The following is a 21,695-nucleotide window of genomic DNA, read 5'->3' on the forward strand; positions in this document are numbered from 1 at the left end:
GAGGGGGTGAGCCACATCCAGGAGGCCCAGGGTTAAGCCTGGGGCAACGGTCTGATGCCGTTCATCGGAAGTCTCCCTTCTCTGTCAAAAGCTCATGGGACCCCTGCATTCTATTCCTTGATATATCTGGGTTAGCTTTAATATTAAACATGGACTATATTACAATATAAAAATAAATTTCTCCAACATATATTTTTTAAAATTTTTATTTATTTATGATAGTCACAGAGAGAGAGAGAGAGAGAGAGGCAGAGACACAGGCAGAGGGAGAAGCAGGCTCCATGCACCGGGAGCCCGATGTGGGATTCGATCCCGGGTCTCCAGGATCGCGCCCCGGGCCAAAGGCAGGCGCTAAACTGTTGAGCCACCCAGGGATCCCCAACATATATATTTTTTAAAGTAGGCTCCACACCCAGCTTGAAGCCCAACATGGGACTTGAATTCACAAACCTGAGATGGAGACCTGAGCTGAGATCAAGAGCTGGATGCTTAACTGACTGAGCCAACCAGAGGCCCTTTCTCCATCGTCGTTGAGTCAAATGAACTCTTTGACTTCAAGAGGCCACCACCGCCACCCACCTTGAGAAGGATGTGTGGGTTAGCTACTGGGTGGGGGTTAGCCTGCTGCCCCACAGGAAATCCACAGTCCTCACCCCGACCTCTGCACAACTGCCTCCAGCCCTCTTAACAATCGTGTGAGAGTTGCTGCACTTCACTCATTCATGCCTCCATCCGTCCATCCATTCATTCATTCTGTATTTCTGAAAGCTGGTAATGTGCAGAGCGCTGCCCTCTCCTGCATCATCCATGTGGAGCCAAATGAGAGTAGCAGCTCTAAATGCTTTGCATAGGGGATCCCTGGGTGGCGCAGTGGTTTGGTGCCTGCCTTTGGCCCAGGGTGCGATCCTGGAGACCCGGGATTGAATCCCATGTCGGGCTCCCGGTGCATGGAGCCTGCTTCTCCCTCTGCCTGTGTCTCTGCCTCTCTCTCTCTCTCTCTCTCTGTGACTATTATAAATAAAAAAAAAAAATAAAAACAAAAACAAACAAAAACTTTAAATGCTTTGCATAATAATCTCAGTGAGTACAACAGCCCCTATGAGACAGGTACAATCATTACAGAGGAGGAGCTGAAATTCAGCGAGCATAGGTAAAGTGACAAGGCCCTGTGTCAGGGGCAGAAACAGAATTCGAACCCAAGCAATCTGACCTCGGAGCCTGCCTTCCTACTTCCTGCACCACATCCTCTGGGCACTTGGGCTGAGACGGCCGTAAGCACTGGGAGAAGGAGCAAGGAGCTCAAGGAATCAGAACCTTGGCTGGATTCCTGGCTTCCCTGCAACTGGCCCTGTGACCTTGAGTGAGTAACCCTCCTTCCCGGGTACTGGGTAATCTCCCCAGCCATCCCTTATCCCTGCCACTTTCTGCTCTGTACTTGTGAAAGGCTGCTTGGAGAGTGGAGGGTGTGATCCATAGGGGGTTCTCTTGGTTCCCTTACACAGCCGACCTTCCTTCTCCCGGTCACTTCTCATGGTGGGCTGCTGAGTCCTACTGTGCCGCAGAACTTAATTCATCTCGTTCCCACCTCGGGCCAAGTAGGTCCACTTTATAGATGAGGAAACTGAGTCTCCCAGAGGCTAGTTTTAACAACCCTGCGCACCCAGGCTCACCCTGGTAGAGATCGACTCCGTGCTCATTTCAGCTACTATCATTTACTCAGCATTTGTTAGGTGCCAGACATAGTGCGAAGAATTTTAATCTTCTGAACTGTTTCCCAATATTTTTATTCCAGGTTTTGTCTCAGGCTTTCCATCTGGAATCTATAACCTGGGAATGAAGATGGCACCCACCTGGTTGTAGGGGTTACCAAAGGAGTTAAAAGAAGTTGCCCAAGGCCACACAGCTAAGAGGTGGCTAAACAGGATTTGAATCCAGGTCTATTGGGTTGAACAAAGTAATGGTGAAGAACCACTTCTCTACTGCCCAAGCAGAGGTTGCCTGGAGTGGCCAGAGATAAACCAGCATTTAATGCATTGGGTCTCAGGTCCCATAATTGTAGACAGGACCAGGAAAAAAAAAATCATTTTTTTTCTGCAAGAAAGTAGTAAAAAAAGAAAAAAAAAGTAGTAAAAAAGCAAGCAAATAAACAAGCAAAAGATCCTGAAAATGGGTGAGATTGGCGATTGGTTAAATCAGTGTTCCCAGCATTGCAGGTATCCAGGTAGTCCCTGGGCTAATTTTAAGTGATGCACAAACATATTTTATGTCTTTATTTTTAAATTTATTTATTCATGAGAGACACACAGAGAGAAGCAGAGACATAACCAGAGGGAGAAGTGAGAAGCAGGTGCCCTGTGGGGAGCCTGATGTGGGACTTGATCCCAGGACCCCGGATCACAACCTGAGCCAAAGGCAGATGCTCAACCACTGAGGCACCACGTGCCCCTTATGTACTCATTTTAAAATGATAAATATAACTAGCACATTTGTGACTCTGTGGATGTTATTGCTTATGAGAAGGCCAAGTAAGAGCGAATTGATTTTTAACATTAAGTAAAGTGTCAACAGATGTGTTCACCGTTGAGATGTCCTCACACACTCAGATATATAACAGCAAATCATGGTGGTTCTATCTTCAAACCGCTGAGCCACTCAGGGATCCTCTGGTTCTATCTTCAGATCTGTTCAGGACCCAACCACCGGTCCTCAAGCCAGCGTGGTCTCCTCCGGACCACTGCAACAATTACCCACTGGTCCCTGTACCCAGCTCTGTCCCCTGCAGTCTAGTCTCAACACGGCCACTAGAGGGAGCCATCTAAAATAAGGCCGCCCATGCCCCCCCCACCCCCTTCTCAGAACCTCCAGGGGTGCTCCACTTGCTCACCAGGACTAGCCAAAGACCTGACGATGGCCTGTATGATCCTTCAACCTGTCCCCCCAGTATTTCTCACATAGTATCACCTCTTTGAGGGTCCTGGAGCACGCCAGGCACATTCCCACCTCCAGAACCTTGTACTTGGTGTTCTCTGTACCTAGAACATTCTTTCTCATAAGTAGTGACATAGGGGTTCCCCAGCCACCATCAAGACTTTGTTCAAATGTCACCTTCCCAGGGAAGTGTTTCCTGACCACGTTCTCTGAACCACACCTACCCTCTCTTGGTATTCCTCTCTCCTCTTCTCTGCTTTATTTTTAATGTTGGCACATTTACCTCCCAATATACCATATACCTGGTTATTTTGCTTATGGTCTGTCCTCCCACTAGACTCTATGAGCTTAGGAATTTTTTGTATTTTGTTTACAGCAGGATCCCGCGCTCATAACATGGCCTGGCACCCCATGGGAAGGATGTGTTGAACGAATAAACACAAAGTTCCACTCTTGTACATGTGCATTTTTCAAAGAGGGTCCATAGCAATCACCAAAGCCTCAGAAAGGTTGTCTACCATCTACAGGTGCCCTGACTGCCCCATTAGGGGCCATGTTGGCCAAGTAGATTTACCTTCCAAAGGAGCAGAAAATACTACTTAGCCAGTCAGGCCTACAGTTGTTCTCTCATTATGAAAGTTAATAAGTGGGGGCTTGGTCTATCCGTCACTTTCCCAGGCGAAGTGGGAGAGGACGCATCATTCACCTTGCGAATCCATCTGACTATAGCAGGAGGTTGCCCAGACTCTCTCTGCGATGCTTCTGTTCATAAGCAGTCGCCCCTAGAGCTTGCCTCTTCCCGCCACCAAGAAGCAAGTGCTGCCTTGTGTGATTTCTGCTGTTTCATGCCTTGTGCCTTCCAAGCTAATATGGAAACTTTCCAAGGGCAAAGGACCACATATTCTTTTCCAGGACCAGGTACTAAGAGGCTGAAGATTCAGCTTAAGCAGCCCCAGGTTCAAGTCCCCAGTCTGCCACATAATGGACTGTGTTACCAGAGACAAATTACTTATGCTCTCTGTTTCCTTCTCTAAAAAAACAGGTCTAGTAAGAATGATTACTTCTTCACTGTATCATTTTTTTGGGGTGGATTTGACAAGATAGTGCATATGGATGTTTGACACAGTATGATGATGAGCACGAAGCTTGGCGAAGCGAGAGATTTGAATTCAACCCACCCCACGAATTCTTACCGACTGCCTACTACAGGGCAGGTGTTGAGCTAGGGACTGGTGAGAAGGAATCGGGCAGGTGCTGTCTTGTGTGAATTACCTTCTTTGATGGCACAGGGTGTTCTCATATGGCCTGTTTCTGACTCAGTCCCTCAGCACTGCTGCAGGTGGCTGGGGCCTAATAGCTTCACTATCTCTCCCCACGTGGGGCTCATGTTCCAGAGGCAGAGAATGGACACGGAATTAGGTGGTTATGAATTGTGAGAAGGACTATAGAGAGAAAGCACCGGGTGCTTTGGGAAAATACCAGGATCATGGGAAGGGAGCAGATTTGAAGCTGAGAGGTTAGGACTTATTCTCTGTGAGTTACTTTGTGAGAGAGGTGGCTGCAGAGAGCTGAGGAGCAGCAGCTGGGGTCCCCCTTGCCTCCTCTCCTATACCCCCATGGAACTGGAGCTTGTTTTCCCCAGGGCAGTCTAGGAGGGTGCCCTTAGGCTGCAGCTCACAGCTCTGTCCTGCTGGGCCCTCCCTCACACACCCTCTAGTGGTCACCGTGCACGCCGGTGCTCTGCGGGATGGGCCCTGGAAATCCAAGGACAGTGGAACTGATGGTCACTGCCTTTCCCTTCCGGATACTACTCTGCTAAGAGGCATCTTCCTATAATGAGGCGTCTTTCTCATGTCATTTAATTTTGATAATGGCCCCAAGCGTGATTCCCAGTCCCATTTTACAGATGAGAACTCAGAGGCTCAGAGAGCCGAGGGAGGTTTAGAAAGGTCAGTTCTGAACTCAGGCCTACCAGACTCTGGTTTCAGGGCTCCTCACGTGGCATCCAGCAGGTACCTCATGGCACCCCACCCCTAACGTCACAGCTCTGCATGAGCAAGAGCAGAAGCCAAAATTTGAGTTCTCACTCAGAGAAGAAGGTAGCCTTTCCTAAGAAGGTAACCCATCGCCAGCCTGCTGCCCCTGTTACTTTTGCTTCCCACATACCTGCACCATATCCCCTGCCCCCAGCTGGCTGGGTTCAAATTCTGCCTCTGCAGCAAACTAAAATCTTGTGCAAATTGAAGCCTCTATGCCTCTGTGTCCTTATCTGTAAAATCGTGGCAACAACCATACCTACCCCCAAAGTGTCAAGTTGCATTTGGGGCCTCACCCCACAATACTTTGATTCAGCAAGTCCAATGGACCACATTTTGAAAGTGACTGCCCTGGAAGGTCGTGCTTTGGCAACACAGACCCACACGCCACTTTCTAGCTGTTGGGGGTGAGCATTCATACTGGTTTATGCCGGGTCTGGTTTCAGCATTTTAGCACTCTCAACACTATCTTCACGTCAGTGGCAAATTAAATGGCGAGTTCCCGTGCCTCAGTTTCCTCATCTGTAAAATGAAAATGATAATAGAACCCATCAGGATTGTTGTGGGAATCCAATGACTGAATCCTTACAAGGCCTGAAACATTGCCTTGCCCACAGTAAGCAGTCAGTAGGCGGGAACTACGGTTGCTGCAATCCCCAGCCAAACCAGCAACTACCCTGGTAAAAGAAAATACTTTGCATTGCCTTGAGTGTCTCTTAGTATTTCCTCCCCGCCCCCGCCCCGCACCCACCCCGGGGGTTGAGAAATGACCCGAAAGGAAACAGGAGAGGGGCTCCTGGGTGCTGATTACGCAAGTGTTGGAGTCTCTTGCGAAAATCCATCTTGCCATTGACTTGCGATTTGCGCGCTTAACATGTACTATCTCCTGGGATCTTCACGGTCCAGTGAAGAACGCAGGGCAGGCATCGTCATTTTTTCAAACAAGAAGCTGACAGCTCTTTTGATTTGGCCAGAGCGGTTAGGGGATGGGGGTGAGGAAGCTTCTGGGCCCGGTCTTCCTTTCATGAGCACCACGCAGCGCGCACAGCACCTGGCTGCAGGTAAAAACTTAGCAAATGGTTCTGAGTCCTTCCTGCACACACCGCCCTTCCCCCCGCGCTCACGCGGACTTCGCGCCCCGCGGGGTCCTCGCAGGGCCGCACAGTGCAAGGGCCAGCCCCACACGTGGGCACCCGGGGGCGACCCGCGCGCCCGCGCCCCAGCGGCCCCCGCCGGGGCCCGGCGCCCAGCCCCGGGCCAATGAGAGTAGCGGAATTTCTTTCATTCAGTGCGGGGCCGGGCTGCTGCCCGGAAAGGGGCGGGGCGCCGCGCCGGGGGCGGGGCCGCCGCGCTTCGGGGGAGAGGGCGGTGCCCGCCCCGCGGCCGGACCAATCGGCGCCGCGCCCGGGGGGGGAGGGGGGGGACCAGGCCTTTTTTCCCTCCGCGCGGGACCAATCCCGACTTTACAAGCTTGAACTTTTGCCACCCTCGGACGAGCGAGCGCGCCCGAGGAGGTACCCCGCCGCGCCGGCTCCAGGGGCAGGAGCGGCCTTAACCCTTCCCGCGCCGGGCGGCCGCTGCCGCCGCCGCGCCCCCCAGCCCCCCCAGGGCCGGGTGGGGCGGGACCCTGCCCTGCCCCCAACTCACTCGTATTTCCCTGGGGGGAGATGTCGCGGGGCGGGGGCGGGGGAAGCACGACCCCTATCCACATCCCGCTCGGGGGTGCAGAGAATCAATTTGGGGAAAGGGGAGGAGGAAGCGCCCGGCCTCGAGGGGGCCCGGGACGGCTGGCGGTCCGCCTAGCTCCGAGGGAGGGCCGGGGCGACCGCGAGGAGCCGGAGAGGAGACATTCCCCGCCTCTTACCCCACCCCCTGCAACTCCCTACCCCGGGCAAGCCCGGTGCCCCCGTGCGCCCAGCGCCCCGCGTCGCCCCCGTGGCCCGGCGCAGCGACCCCCGACTGCGCAGGGGGGTGCGGAGACCTCGTGCCATCCCGGAGGATCCCGCTACCCCAACAAATCAGCCTCCCCCCCTTCTCCCCAGGGACTCCAGCCGGGAAGGCACTCACGCACACCCTTTTTTTTTTTTTAAATTAGCCTTCCCGGGGATGGGGGGTTTGCACCAACTCTAAAGCGCAATGCGTGTTTGCAAGTTTGCGCACACGCCAGGGAGAGGCGAAGCGCCGCGTTTGCATCCAAGCCTCAGTGGGTCCACGGAGCCCCGCGCCGCTTGCCCGTGGTTTGTGTAACGCGCGCGCGCGCGCGTGTGTGTGTGTGTGTGTGTGCGCGCGCGCGGGCGTGTGCGGGTGCTCGCTCGTATCCGTGCCCGCGGCGCAACGCGGGCCCCACAGCGGGCCGTGGGCGCTGTCAGGCTCGGGGCGGGGGTGCCGGGGCGAGCGTGGGGCGGGAGCCCGGGCTCGGCCCGCCCCGGGAGCCGGCCCCTCGGAGCCTCGGGCCCTGCAATGGGACGTGTTCTCCTTTAAGAGTTAAGAAACTTGAAACCTTGTTTGCGCAACAATCAGCGCCGCGGAGCCGCCAAAGTGTCTAGACTGGCATATGATGGGAGGCAGCCAATGACTCCGCGGCGCTCCTCCGGGGGCCCTCAGTGTGCGTTTGAGGAGAACAAAAAAGAGAGAGAGCCGAGCGGGGGAGCGAGCGAGAGAGCCGAGCCGAGAGAAAGAGCCGCCGGGCGCTGCCTCGCCAGACCTCGCAGGGACCGCGGGGCCACCGGGAGGCACTTTTTGCGGAGGGGGGAGGGGGCCGACCTCTGCAGCCGCGGCGCCCCGGGCGTCCGAGCGCAGCGTGGGGCGGGCTGCGACCTCTGCCTCGGTGGATTGCATTTTTAATTAAGGATCCCCAACAGCTCTTTGGGATTTTTACAGTCTCCACTCATGTGTTGACAACCCGCGTTCAGGAGAAACTTGCTCCAAGTGCATCTAGCGCCTGGGACCTGAGACGGAGTTGGCTTTCCGTGCATGCAATTCCAGGATTTTGGTTTTTGTTTGGGGTTTCTTTTTTCTTTCTTTTTCTTTTCTTTTCCTTTTTTCTCCCCCCCCCCCTTCCTTTTTGCAGGGAGTAAGAAGGAAGCGGAGGGTATCAGCAAGCCTGCCTTTCGGCTCCTGCAGGAAGAGCCCATGTAGTTAAGCGCTTGGGTTTCCAAGGCAGGGCTGCCCCGACGCCTCGGGGGGGTTCGGCGCGGGCGCTTTGTGCTCATGGACCAGCCGCGCAACTTCTGAAGGCTCGCCGGCCCATGCGGGGTCTTTCCGGGGCGCGGCGCCGCCTGCAGTCCCCCCTCCAGCGCCGGGGCTGGAGTTGCTGAGCAGCCGGGCCGCCGGGGTCCATGTAGCCGCGGGCCCAGCGCGGACTGCGGCTCGGCGCGCGCGCGTCCCCCGCCGTCCCGGCCCGGCGAGCTCCCTCATGTTGCAGCCCTGCGGCGCCCCTTCGACGACAGGCTGTGCGCGACCTGCACGGCGCCCGGCGGCGGAGCTTCATGTGGGGCTGCGGCCCGCGCAGCCGGCGCCTCGCTGACCGAACGGACCACCGGTAACCGGAGACCGCCTGCCCCCCACCCCCGGCGCCAAAGGATATCGTATGTTCAGGTCCAAACGCTCGGGGCTGGTGCGGCGACTTTGGCGAAGTCGTGTGGTCCCCGACCGGGAGGAAGGCGGCGGCGGCGGCGGCGGCGGCGGCGGCGGCGAGGATGGGAGCTCGGGCAGCCGCGCTGAGCCGGCCCCGCGGGCACGAGAAGGCGCGGGCGGCGGCCGCTGCGAGGTCCGCCCGGTAGCCCCGCGGCGGCCCCGGGACGCGGCGGGACAGCGAGGCGCCCAGGGCGCGGGGAGGCGCCGGCGCGCAGGGGGGCCCCCGAGGCCCCTGTCCGAGCCGGGGGCCGGCGCCGGGGGCTCCCCGCGGGACGTGGCGGAGCCGGGAGGCCCGGGCTGGCTGCCCGAGAGCGACTGCGAGACGGTGACCTGCTGCCTCTTCTCGGAGCGGGACGCCGCGGGCGCGCCGCGGGACGCCGCCGAGCCCCCGCCCGGGGCGGCCCCGGAGGCGGCGGGCGGCGGGCGGAGCCGCGAAGCCCGCTCGCGGCTGCTGCTGCTCGAGCAGGAGCTCAAGACGGTCACGTACTCGCTGCTGAAGCGGCTCAAGGAGCGCTCGCTGGACACGCTGCTGGAGGCGGTGGAGTCCCGCGGCGGCGTGCCGGGCGGCTGCGTGCTGGTGCCGCGCGCCGACCTCCGCCTGGGCGGCCAGCCCGCGCCGCCGCAGCTGCTGCTCGGCCGCCTCTTCCGCTGGCCCGACCTGCAGCACGCCGTGGAGCTGAAGCCCCTGTGCGGCTGCCACAGCTTCGCCGCCGCCGCCGACGGCCCCACCGTGTGCTGCAACCCCTACCACTTCAGCCGGCTCTGCGGGCCAGGTGAGCGCGCGCGCCCGCGGGGGGGCTCCCCTCCGCGCCCCTCGCCGCGGGGAGCCCTCCGCTGCGGGACCCCGCGGGGCTGGCCGAGCTGCGGCTGCACCCCTCTGCCCCACCCCCGCCCTCCACCCGCGCGGGCTGGGCTCCCGGAGCGCGGGGGCCCGGCGCCCACCGTGGGAAGCGCGTCTCCGGCACCTTCCCGAGGCTCCTGCAAACCTAACAGGGTCCGCGTTGGCGTCCCTCCGCGGCCTCGGGGGTCTCCTGTAGGCCGTGGAGGAGGAGGGCAGGCCCGGGAGAAGCCGCACACGAGTGTCATCCAACCGCGCGCCCCCCACCCCACACCCCACACCCCACGCCCGCCAGGTTTACCCCCAGCCTGTGCCCAGGCCTGTAGCATTTGGTACACCTATGCTCCTACCTATGCTGTACCTTCCTATATCCAGGTAGATACAAGTTGTGAAATTGGGCGTAGACAGTTCATGGCTAGAGTCAGAAGTGTCCATAAATTGCCACACTGGTTCCTTTGTATAGTTTGGAGCAATGCTCTCTCCGAGTGGAGACCACCTTCTTGCCCTGGTTGCTCCCAGCATCCCTTGGGTGTCAAATGTCAGCCCCCCACTCCCCCCCCCCCCTCCTCCCCATCATTGTCAGTTCTGTGTCCAGTCTTTCTGGAGTTGAGGGTCCTGGAGGACTGTCCCGAGGTGGAGGAGGGGAGGAAGCCAGGTATTTTATTTACCTCTGAGAACTGCCTCCCTTCTTTGTTCTCTCCCTGGGATTTCCCGCACCACACCCCACCCCCAGTCCTGCTTACCTGAGTGGGCCGGGAGTTCTGGAGCAGAGATGAGGACAGGTGGAGGCTTCTGGCCCCCCTGGAAGCGTGCAGTTCCCCTGCTCTGACCTCTGTACTGCAGGGCTCACACATTTCAGGCCGTGGCATCCTAGGCGTGTATGCACCTTAGGTGGCATTGGGGGTCCTTTGGCGGCGGTAGGGCTGCTGGAAGATTAAAGGCTGTTGGGATTGGAAGGGCTCTGAGTTCCTGTAGCTCTGTCCTCTCTGGAGAGACAGCATCCAGCCTCGTGGTGCGGACAGGGTCAGATCACAGATCTCCGGACTCCCAGTAGGGAAGGGGTGGCGGGCTCAGGATTTGTGTTGGATGTCTTGTTCACATGTGCGGTAGTGGCTGGAGGGGAAAGGAAGGTGTTTCCGTGGTTCCACTGATTGGGGTGGGGAGGCAGCTATGGGAGAAGCAGCACTGATCTGGCTCCCCTGGTTCCCACATGGTCACTCCCGGCCTTTTATTTGAGAGCTTTTGGCAGAACCTGACCCGTGGTCCATGGTAGGCTTTCTCTGCCCCTTTTTCCTCTTCCAGGCAGCTTCTCCTGGAAGTGGCTTCCTTCTCACCCATCTCTCACCCTGTCTCCTCCCTCACTCTGGGGACGGGGGTCCATCCTGTTTCTGGTTGCCTGTCCCTGGTCCTTTTTGTTGAGCGGGAGAGAATTGGTGGCACCCACGCTGCACTGTTAGCAGGCGCTGGCAGGTACTTTTCTCTCTTACCAGATCAGTCTTTCCACAAATATTTGTTGAGCACTTACTCTGTGCCAGGCACCATGCTGGGTGCTATAGCGGGGAGAGTGGAAATATGAGTAGGATCCATGCTCTTAAGAAACATAATCCCCCCCCCCCCCCCCCCGGGGGGAGATGGGGCAGAGATGGGGGAAGAAGGGCCAGGTCATTGGGTCTGAACTCTCAGAGTGCTGTGGGATGTGTAGGTAACAGGATCCCCTCCAGGAGCTCCATAGCTCTCTCTGGAGACAGCTTTGGAGGATGGGTTGGGGAGGTGGGCAAGGAGCAGGAGGAGGAGAGAGCCAGCTGCGAGTCGAGGTGCCAGGCACGCTCAGGTGTGGGAGCATGAAGGGATGCACCCCGCCCCTGCAGGCTTAGAAGTCTACTTAGGTGGTGGTTTGAGTTTGGCACTTGGGTGGCTACAGGTTGAGGGGCGAACTGCGATGGCACAGGTCTTCCCCATGGCCCGGGTCCTAGGCTCTCTAGTAAGCCTGACCTTGGATGAGTAACCTCTGCTCACAGTCTCCCTGCTGGTTAGTGGGTGGCTCTAGGAACAGTCCCCACATCTAATTCTAGACGGAGCATCGGCACTTAATTCCCTTCCTCCTCCCGAAAGGAGGCACTGTTGCAGGGGCTGTGTCTGTCCTCCTGCCTCTTGGCCAGCCCTCTCCTCCCTCTCCCCATTCAGGCCACCCTGGAGGCAGTTGGGAGAACTGATGGTCTGGGAAGAGTTTTCAGTAGGCGCCAGGTTGACCCTCTTGCTTCATCCCCTGCCCGATGGCTTGGGCCGCTGGGACTGAGCACTGGGGAGCCCTTTGCTGCCCACCCCACCCCTGCTGCCTGGCCGCCAGCCTGGCTCCTAGAGCTGGGCGGGTGCATAGCTGGAGCTCAGCCGTGCGCATCCTGATAAGGAGACTGCTCCTTCCAGGACTCTGGGGGAAGAGGGCTGGGGCAGTGGGGCGGGCAGTCGGGCAGGCAGGCAGGCAGACAGATGACGGACAGACACACTCATGGAGAGCAGGCACATGGCTGGAGAGTACACTGGACAACCTAGCAGGCCAACCGAGGGGCGCCCACCAGTCACCCCGGTGCCCACCTGACCCCCACAGGTGCTCAGGTGGCAGGAGACCCCTTTCTGGGCAGTGCTGACCCCTGCTGCTCCCATCCATCAGCTTGCTTTGGGACTTTGGGGCCCGTTCCCTTCTCTGGGCCTCTTTTCCCACGTGTAAAGTGAAGGGGTACACAGACTCCCTGGGGTTGGATGGGCAGATTCCAGGTGAGGCAGGCCTGCCTCCCCTCCCCTGCCCTCTCTCCCACACTTGTCTCAGAAAGTAGGGGTCCTCCCTCCAGGTCAGGCTCTGTCCTGCACCTCCGCTTCCGTGGGAGTCAGACCCCCAGCTCTCCTTCCCTTTGGTGTGTCTTTCTGTCCCGGGAGAAGCCAGTTCGCTGAGCTCCGTGCCTATGTGGACGGAAATGTGGAGAAATACTTTAATCACAGTTCTAACCTGTGTTTATACAGCTCCTTTCTCCTGAAAGTATCCATTAACTTTGGAATAAATCTCCTGCTCTTTGCTCCACCACTTTTTTTTTTCTGTAATTATATTCAGTAAATTACTATTATCCAAATTGCGCCAGGGAAAGAGACAGAGCGAGAGAGAGAACTTCTAAACGACTGGAGGAGGCCGCCTAGGAAAACACAGGGTTCCCAGGCCAGGACTATAGGAATTAGAATGGGCTAAAAAGTTTTCCTTTTATTTGGCCTGGCATTATCCCTTTGAAATGAGATCAATTTCAAGTTGGGCTTCCAAGCCCCTGCCCCGCCCCTCTGGCGGCCCCTCGGCCCGCCCGCCCTGCTCCTCGGAGCTCCTCCTTGGAGGTGAGGAAGGGGTGATAATGTGCAGTTTGCCTCTTGCTGGCGCCAGCCGGCCGCGCTGTTTATCTGGCTGCCGGGGGAATCTGGGCAATTAGGCTCAGCCGGCCTTAAAGCGCCAGGAGCTCCTTTTCTGAGGCTCCCATCCCGGGCTGGAGGTTGAGCCTTCGGGTTCTGGGGAACAGAGGGGACAGGCGCTTGGGAGGCCCCCTCCCCACCTACAGCCACCCCTGGGAGGGTGGCAACTGAGAGGCCCCGGGGGAGGCCTGTGGATCCTTTCCTAAGGGAAGATGCTGGGCTGCAGAGATGGGAGTGGAAGGCATTGTCCCAAACCGAAACATTCCCAGGCACGGGGAGAGGCTGGGAACTCTTCTGGCTTTAACGTTAGGGTCTAGATCCCTAAAGGCTAAGTACCCCCCAGGGGCTCACCAGAGGCGCGTCTGGACTGAGCCGAGCTGAGCACTAACCTTCTGGTACACTCGGCCCCTGGCTGACTGCTCTTCACTTCTAAAGGAAGTTGGAGGAGATTCTTGAAGTTGATGCCTGAGGCTGGAGTGTCTGATGCCTGTCTGTCTGTCTGTCTCTCTCGTCCATGTCTTTCAGAGGGGCCCGCGAGGCTCTAGGAGCTTTCCCCTTCAAGTTTAGAGCATCTGAGTTATTACTAAAAAATCAATACAACTTCTGCAAGCACGAAGGTAGCTAGCTTCTAAGAGGGGAGTGGATAGAGTGCCTGGAGGCAGCCTGCACTCTTGTGACCTTCTGTCTCCCACTTGAGCACCCGCCTTGCCCAGCTGAGTGAGGGACCTAGGGGCTCCTCTCTCCCAGAGCAGTGGGGCCTGGGAGTGTGGCAGTGAAGTGGATGGGCCCGTTAAAGGTCACCCAGTACTGTTTGGAGCAGCATTATTCCTAATAGACCCTAATAGACCCCAAACGGAAAAAGCCCAAATGTCCAGTAGCTGCTGGCTGGCTAACCGAATGTGGTATATCCATACAACGGAATATCATCCAGCCATAAAAAGTGCCGTGAGTGCTGCTGCACAGACGAGCCTTGAAAGCATTCCACCGAGTGAAAGAAGCCAGACACAAAGGGCCACATGCTATTATGTGAACCTATTTGTGTGGACTGTCCAGAGTAGATAAACCTATAGAGACTGAGGGTAGATTTGTGGTCGCCTAGGGTTTGGGGTTTGAAGGAATAGGGACCCTCTGCTACTGGGTCAGGGCTTCTTTGGGGTGAGGGAAATGCCCAGTAATTACATGATGGTGTTGGTCTCACAACGCTGAATATATATACTAAAAACCACTGAATTGTACACTCTAAAACTGTGAGCCTTAGGGTATGTGAATGAGAACCGAGTTGTTTGAAAAAAGGTAACTCACTGCTGGTCCCCAAATGGCCTCCCCCTTTGTTTAGCAGAAGTGAGACGACATCCTCTGCCTCTCCATGTGGCCGTGGATGGGTCCTTTACCTGGGCGGACCTCAGGTACCCTGCCAGTTCAAAAGAGCTGCTGAGCCAGGTGACCGTGTGACGTTATCAATCCCTGAGCCAGGTGACCGTGTGACGTTATCAATCCCTGGGTCTGGGGGTGGGGGTTTGTAGGCCTTCATACTTTTTAACTTGCCCAGGATGGAATTTAGTATTCGGCTTCCAGCCTCTGAAGTTACTCCCCAGTTCTGTGCGAACCATCCTGCTGCAGCAAGTGGGGGCCCGGTCAGGTCCCTCCTAAAAACTCTGCAGTTCCTCACCAGCTGGCGTGATGGACGTTTCAGTACATAGGTTTGCTTTCTGCCTCATTCGCATGAGGACACACCCTGCCCAGGAGTGGCCAGGGGTGGTGGGAGACTCGGGTGGCTCCTTCAAGAGGGAGTTCAATAGCCCTTCTGCCCTCCCGCCTCCATGTTTTGGGTCCCAGATAAACAGCCCCTGGGAGAAATGACAGTGGCCTGGCTCCAGCTGCCTCTGCCCACGGCTGCCAAATTTCACTTTTGGGGGACAGATCTGGGCGGGCAGTTGTCCAGAGCTCCCCACCGCGTGTGGCCTGAGCCGCAGCCAATCAGATTTTTCAAAAGGAGCCCTAACACAGGAATTACAGGCCTTCTGATAAGTGAGTGGGAGAGTGGAAAGGGCACGAGGCCGGGGATCAGGAGACCTGGCTTCTGGCTGTAGCTCCTGGCTCTGCCACCAGTTTGCTGTGTGTCCCTGAGGGAGTCCCCTCCACTGGCCCGACCTCTGTGTTCACTGCACGGCCTCAATTCTCTTTCCCCTGTGGGGCTCTAGCCCTGCTTGCATCTTGCCTCTTGTCCTTAGAGGCTGGTCCTCACTCAAGTCTGGTCTCTAGCCCCTCCAAGGCCTGAGGACCGGTGGGCAAAGTGGCTCCTACTTGTTGTGGGGTCCCGTTTGGGTCACCCCTTTCAGCCACTAGGGCCTTGCCTTCCACACCTTTGTCTACAGAGGCCCCCAACTTTCCATTATCTTGGTTACCGTTGTCTTTGTCCGCAGATGTTTACTGAGCACTTTTGGTATACGTGATGTACTGGGTCCAGCTGGGCCGAAGGGATGTGATTCGGGGTGCCTCTTGTTGCCTGTGTCTTTGGGATGTAGAGCCAGAGTCAGGCCAGGGCCTAAATTCCAGTTCCACCATGAATGATTGGATGGGGGTTGGGTGGGGACACCAGGCAGGTCAGTTTTCTCATCTGTAAAATGGGAATAATGACCATCTTACTTACTTTCGAGAAAGGATGAAATAAGAATAGGTGCCCATAAGCCTGATTAACCACGCTGTTCCTAAGATCCAAAAGAATAAAATCACTTACAATACTTGAAGTTGAAAATGTCCAGCATGGAGAAAGACACAGGGTAGGCATTCAGCAAATGTTTGCTTCTCTCCCAGTGGCTATTCCATGATTCACTTTTCCTTCTCCCAAACTCCTGTCCACAAAAGATTCCCTGTTTCTCGACCTCAGAGCCTTGACTTTGTTGAAATAATTTCAGGCTGGAAAAGCTGGGTGGGGAAGAAGTGAAGCTGCATTGGGTGTATGGAGCAAAACAAATGTGCCTACAACTAATTGTGCCTTATTATAATTGCGAAAAACACTTATTACCCCTTGTGTCATTACTGATACCTGCCTAATAATAGTTATTACCGCTTTACTACCACTGAGAGTTTGTTTTAGTTTGCGATTTGATGGTGTTTAGTTTCATTTAGGGAAAATGAAGGGTCATTTCATTCATGCAAATTGTTACTTAGTTTAGCAAATTGTTACTTCCCCTAAAGCAAGAGGCTAAGGAATTCTTCTGAAGACAAAATATATGTTTTTAAGAAGGAGTATTTTAGGCAAATGAAAGGAAACTAAAAGAAAAACACCGTAGACAACGAAGAATCACAGAGGGTCTGAGCTGGGGGAGGCCATGGAGAGCTTGTGGTCCACCCTGTCTCTTTAGAAGGGGGAAGACTGAGGCTGAGAGCTGGCTGGAAGTGACTGGCCTAAGGTCTCCCGTCTGGGAGGGAAGCTGGGTTGACTTCCTGGGTTCTCGCCAGTCTCGCCCTCCTCCCTGCCCGAAGAATGTCACTTGTAATGCAGCTGATTTGGAAAGGAGCTCCTGCATCTCTCACACTCAGTTCTGATTAGAGCTGCCAAATTTAGCAAATAAAAGGACAGAATGCCTAGTTGAAGCTGCATTGCTGGTGAGCAGCCCATAATTTTTTAGTATAAGTATGTCCCAAATAGTGCAAGGGACATACGTACACTGAAAATTACGCCACGTATATCCAAACTTCAGATTTAACCGAGCATCCTGCGTTTTGTCAGGCAGCCCTAGCTCGGACTTGCCCTGCACCGACGTTGCATTTGTTACAATAACAACAGTTAACTGTTTGTGCAAGTACTTTTCTAGAGTACCAAGAGCCATCTTCCGTGTATCGTCTCCATCTGCCCTCCTGGCAAACCTGTGAGGTCTTTATGATTATCATCCCTATTTTAGAGCTGAGAAGGGAGACCGGCTCAGAGAAGTGAAGTAACTTGCCTGAGGTCACACAGCCAAAGGTGGCAGAGGAGGGATTAAGTCTGGGTCTGAACCTCAAGCCTGCAGCCCTTCCTGCTGGGCAGCAGAGGCGGTGGGAGACAAGAGTTTCCTGGGGGCTGGGTTTATTAGTTGAGGACACCAATAATCAAAAGCTGGCTGAACCCCCAGGTATGAAGTTCCCCTGCCCCAGCCGTGACATGTTGTGTCTCCTGTCTTCCAGAATCACCACCACCCCCCTATTCTCGGCTGTCTCCTCGCGACGAGTACAAGCCACTGGGTAAGTGTGTCCTCTTCTCAGTCCAGGGTCCCAGCCTCACTGCTGAGGGGCTGGCGGGGAGGTGGGGGCGAGCAGCAGGCCTGGCTGCCTTTGAGATGGGGCGAAGTTTTCCAAACACACCTACAGTTCGGCCAAAGCAGACCCAGGCTCTGCAGCGGGCTATTTACATCTTGAAATTCCTCCGCTCATCATTAACCTCTCTGTGACCTTTAAACATGGGCCTGCGGGAGATGAATGAGTTTTGGCTTAAGCACCTCATTGGAGATGGGTTGGTGTTTCTCCCTTTTATTCTCTCCTTCCCCCAACCCTCAGTCGGTTCTCCTTTAGCTTGTGGTCATTAGCGCTGTGACATTATAGGTGGAGCATGGTGTCACTGTTGAGAGGAGTGGTGTGTCTCCCCCCCCCCCCCCCATTTTAAGCCAAGATGTTCACCTGGGAGGAAGCAACAGTGGGGACTGTGTAGGAAGCCTGTGTATTGGTGCAGAGAGCCCCTGGCATGGTCCGTCCCCAGGTGAGCTCAGTGGAGGCAGTGATGTCGCTTTAGGCAGGCCTGGTTCGGAGGCGGAATGTGTTTTCTGGAAAACGTTGGGGCTCGATGAGCAGCTCCTATCCTGGAGTAGACAAAGCATGCGGTTTTACAAGTAGCGATGGCTTGTTTTCTGGCCCTGCTGTAGCCTCCAGTGGAGGATCCCAGGGGTGGGGCGAGTCAGTTTGGCTTTACTAGTACCAGGAGAGCCACTTCGTGACCCAGGCAGTTCCCGTGGGATTCAGACTCTTCAAAGTCAGATAGCACGGCAGTGATGCTAATACATTCCACCAAGTGACCACAAGAAGTGGGTTTTGTTTTGTTTTGTTTTGGGTAAAGGCCTCTTCCCAGTAGCCTGTGTCAGCATCATCTGGGAGGTCACTTCCAAGTGTCACAGACTCTCAGGCATCCAGGCCCCCTCTGGGGAGTCAGAAGTGCCCACCGGGGCCCTTCGGGAGTTTGACCTCTTCCGTCTAGGAGGACAGAGGCTGTAGCATGACGGCCTGTGAGTCAGTGGTCTAATGATGGCGATCCCCTCATTGTTTCTCCCCATGGCTGGTCATCCCCTGGTTGGAGGAGCTTTATTTAGTTCTCCAGGGAACCAGAGAGGTCATCTGGTGGGACCCTGGCACTTCAGAGAGGAGGAATCTGGCTGAGGGATGGAGGGGGGCTCCCCAGCTAACGAGCGGCAGCGTTGAGGCAGGAACCCACGAGCAGCCCCCCTATTCAGCTAGGCCATCCCGCATCCCTCCCTCCTGGGCCTGTTTCAGCATCTCCCAAGTCAATATAATTGCAGTAGTTGCTTAGAAAATCCCTAGTTCCATTGGCGGGGCGATCCCCAAATGTTCTTAGTAAATGTAACCCCTCGGTTTAAATGTCAAGGATCAGTGCCCCAAGGAATAGGTCAGCCTGTGATAAAGCAGCAAAAATCAGGACGCCGCCTGGCCCTGCAGAGCGACCATTTGGAAATCAACAGATATCCTGGTTTTTTTTTTTTTACAAATGGGACAACTGAGGCCTAGAAAGAGGAAGTGACAACTTGCCGGTGGTCATACAGCTCAGGAGTCTGCACACTCCAGCCCACCATCTGTTTTTGAATGGCTCGTGAGCTAAGGATGGTTTGTACTTTTTTAGATGGTTTAAAAAAAAAAGAATCAAGAGAATACTATTTCCTGATTCGTGTGAAGATTATATGACATTCCAAGTTTAGCATGCTGGAACATAGCTGTGTTCACCCATTTCCATATTGTTTCTGGCTGCTTCTATATGATAGTGACACAGTTGAGTAGCTGTAACAGAGATTGTGTGGCTCGCCAGGCTGAAAATTTTATTTACTGTGGGGCCCTTTGCAGAAAAGGTTGGTGAGTCCTGGTTTTTATGACTGATGACAGACATGGGACTCAAACCTGGACCTCCAGCTTCCAGACAGTGTCCCTCCTTGGGGTGGAGCAGTGATCAAGGTTGGGAGTGTTTTTCTCCACCAGCCACTGCGGTGCTTCTGAGGTCAGGGCTTCACTAGAAGCAGTAAATGGGAGAGTTTGGAAGAATGTACACCTGAAAGGTGGAAGCCGTTCCCACTCCCGGGACCCTCCCAAGCTGTCCATGTCGGCTCTCTAGCGGTTCCCTTAGAAATAAGGTTCAGCGTGCGATGTTGCTACTTCAAACAAAAAAGTGGCAGCAAGACTCAGGACACTGAACACTCTGGGAACATTAGATATGAAAAGCAAAACTTAAGTTCCCACTTGGGCATGGTGGGTATTATTTTTATTTTAAGGAGATTTTTCTATCTGTCCTTATTTCCCTCCTAACACGTTTTACCAGCAGATAACTTTTTTGTGCCCTGATAAATAGTCCGAGCTATTTTCTGTATTATTTTCTTTTCCTTGCATTGTTGCTTTTTCATAAACAAAAAGTCAGTTCACTTCTAAGCCTCTGTGATCACATGAGACCGAAAAACAAAATAAAACCGAGAACACCCAGTCAGCATCTGGCAAGTGGGAAACAAAAAACAAAACAAAACATAACAAAACCCCAAATTGGTTAATGTTTCATCTTCCCGTTCCCCAAACCTTGTGGTAGAAGGGGGAAAAAAAATCCTGCAGGATTGAACGGAATTCTAGCTTGCCAGGGCCTTGGCTAACGGTTTCTGTCCTAGGAATCCCCAGCTTGGAGTGGCTCTCCTGAGCCAGGTGGGACCAGCTGAGCCAGACCTGGGCTGAGCTGGGTAAGAAGGTGACAAGCTGTCAGCCTCACAGGACATGCCTTATGACTCTCATACGGATGACAGCCCGTGGCTGGTAGCTGAGGAAAAATTTTGCAAGTCTACCTGCCCAGAAAGGCATTGGCTTATCTGAGTAGCAGCTCAGAGAAAACGTGCAAGAGTGTTTCCTTTCCCCATCTCGGTGCCCTGCAGACAGGGGAAAACAAATTCCCCTGTGCATTATCATGCCATTTGAAGTACTTAAAATGACTTATAAAAAAATTAAAAAATAAAGAACACCTAAAAAAAAAAAAACAAAAAAAAACAAAAAAAAACAGTCCAGGCATTTGAAAGTTGCTCTATGAGTAGGTTTGGATATTATGGAGTGGAGGAGGGAAGAGGGAAAAAAAGTTAATCTGGGAGCAAATGCTTGAGCCCTTAATTAGAGGGGTGTAAGCAGGATAGAGGAGGATGGCTGCTAACTTGTTAAAACAGAGCTTCCCCAGCTCCAGCAGGAGGAAGGAAGGAAGGATGGAAAGAAGGAAGGAAGGAAGCAAGCAAGCAAGAAGGAACAACTTTAAGAATTTTAATGGTTGTAATTAAGCACAGCAACTATGAATTGTTTAGGGGCTTAATTTATCCTTACCCGTGGAGGCTCCAAGTTGCTACTTGCTCAGTCCCCTGAACTTGGGTTATTTCTGTGGTCAGGGTAGTTGAGACTTTTTCAGGTGCCAAGGCTGCAGGAGTCAGCATTTTCCAGAGAAGTTCCAGGGCTGGCTGGCCTGGTCTCCTCATGGGACGAGGTTATGGAGTGGCATCAGAAAGCGGGGAGGGACATGTTACCCTTTGCAAGCACCCGCGTGTGGACACATGTGCACACGTCCGTGCCCATGTGCACGCACACACATAGACACACGCAGATGCACAAGAAGGAAGAAAAGAGAGGAGCGCGCCCCACAGCCAACTAAGTTGTCTTTCTCTTTCCTCCATAGATCTCTCTGATTCCACATTGTCTTACACTGAAACGGAGGCCACCAACTCCCTCATCACCGCCCCGGGTGAATTCTCAGGTTGGCATTTCTGTCCTTGCACGCTGCTGTGTGTTGAACTTCACAGAGGGGACGGGGGTGGGGTGGGGGGCTTGATGGAGGCCGTTTTGGATTCCTCCCTCCTCTTCTTTCCCCCTTTCCTCCCACCTCTTGAAAGGGAAGACTCATAGTCTTTGTCGCCGGCTTCGTTGGGGTTAAGGACCATCTGTACAAATGAGATCTAAAGATGGTCACTTTGAAAGTGCCTGTTTCCCCATATGTTCACCCGTTGTCTCCCCTTGGCTCTCGTGGAACAGGGGAAAGCCCAGCACAACTCTCCATCCCTCATTTTAGCATGGGGAGCCTCTTCTCCCAGCTGCTGAGATGCCACAACATGCATGTTTGTATACATTTATGATGTGGGTTTCTCCTCCTGTCTCCTCTCTGGGAAAGGCTGGACGGAGAGGGTCAGAAGAGGGGAAATGGAGCGGGTCGAATGAGCTTGGGGGAGGATCTGGCAAGTGAGGAGTTCTCCAAAGGCTGGTGGTCTCCATGCTGCTCCCTGAGCAGTGGATACTGGGCTAGGAAGCAGTGAGAACCCCAGTTTGGAGTCCCCCAACCCGCTGCAATGAAGAGTTGGCCATAGGGATCCTCACATTCCTGAGAAAACCTAAACCAAGCTTTCCTTAAGAAATGAGAGGTTGGTGGTGACTTGGGGGCGTCAGGGGCCAGGAGGGACTCTGGTGCCCAGGTCTCTGGGACCCTTTGGGAGTGTGGTGGATGGGTGTGCTATGAAGATAGCTGGGGCTCGTGGCCTGGGTCTGGGCTGCATGGC

At 54.8% G+C, this 21,695-nt stretch overlaps 1 protein-coding gene across 1 annotated transcript in view; it reads left to right on the top strand.

The window, feature by feature from the left end:
- Positions 1-7,340: 7,340 nt before the first annotated feature.
- The window catches only part of SMAD6 (SMAD family member 6), a 75,468-nt gene continuing 61,113 nt past the window's right edge, over positions 7,341-21,695 (top strand). Inside the window, exons 1-3 of the mRNA XM_072809301.1 lie at positions 7,341-9,373; positions 17,050-17,106; positions 20,825-20,902. Of these exons, the coding sequence (XP_072665402.1) occupies positions 8,554-9,373; positions 17,050-17,106; positions 20,825-20,902 (955 nt within the window). The 5' untranslated portion in view covers positions 7,341-8,553. The remainder of the gene's footprint in view (positions 9,374-17,049; positions 17,107-20,824; positions 20,903-21,695) is intronic.

This window comes from Canis lupus, chromosome 32, assembly GCF_048164855.1.
Source record: "Canis lupus baileyi chromosome 32, mCanLup2.hap1, whole genome shotgun sequence".
Classification (NCBI taxonomy): domain Eukaryota; kingdom Metazoa; phylum Chordata; class Mammalia; order Carnivora; family Canidae; genus Canis; species Canis lupus.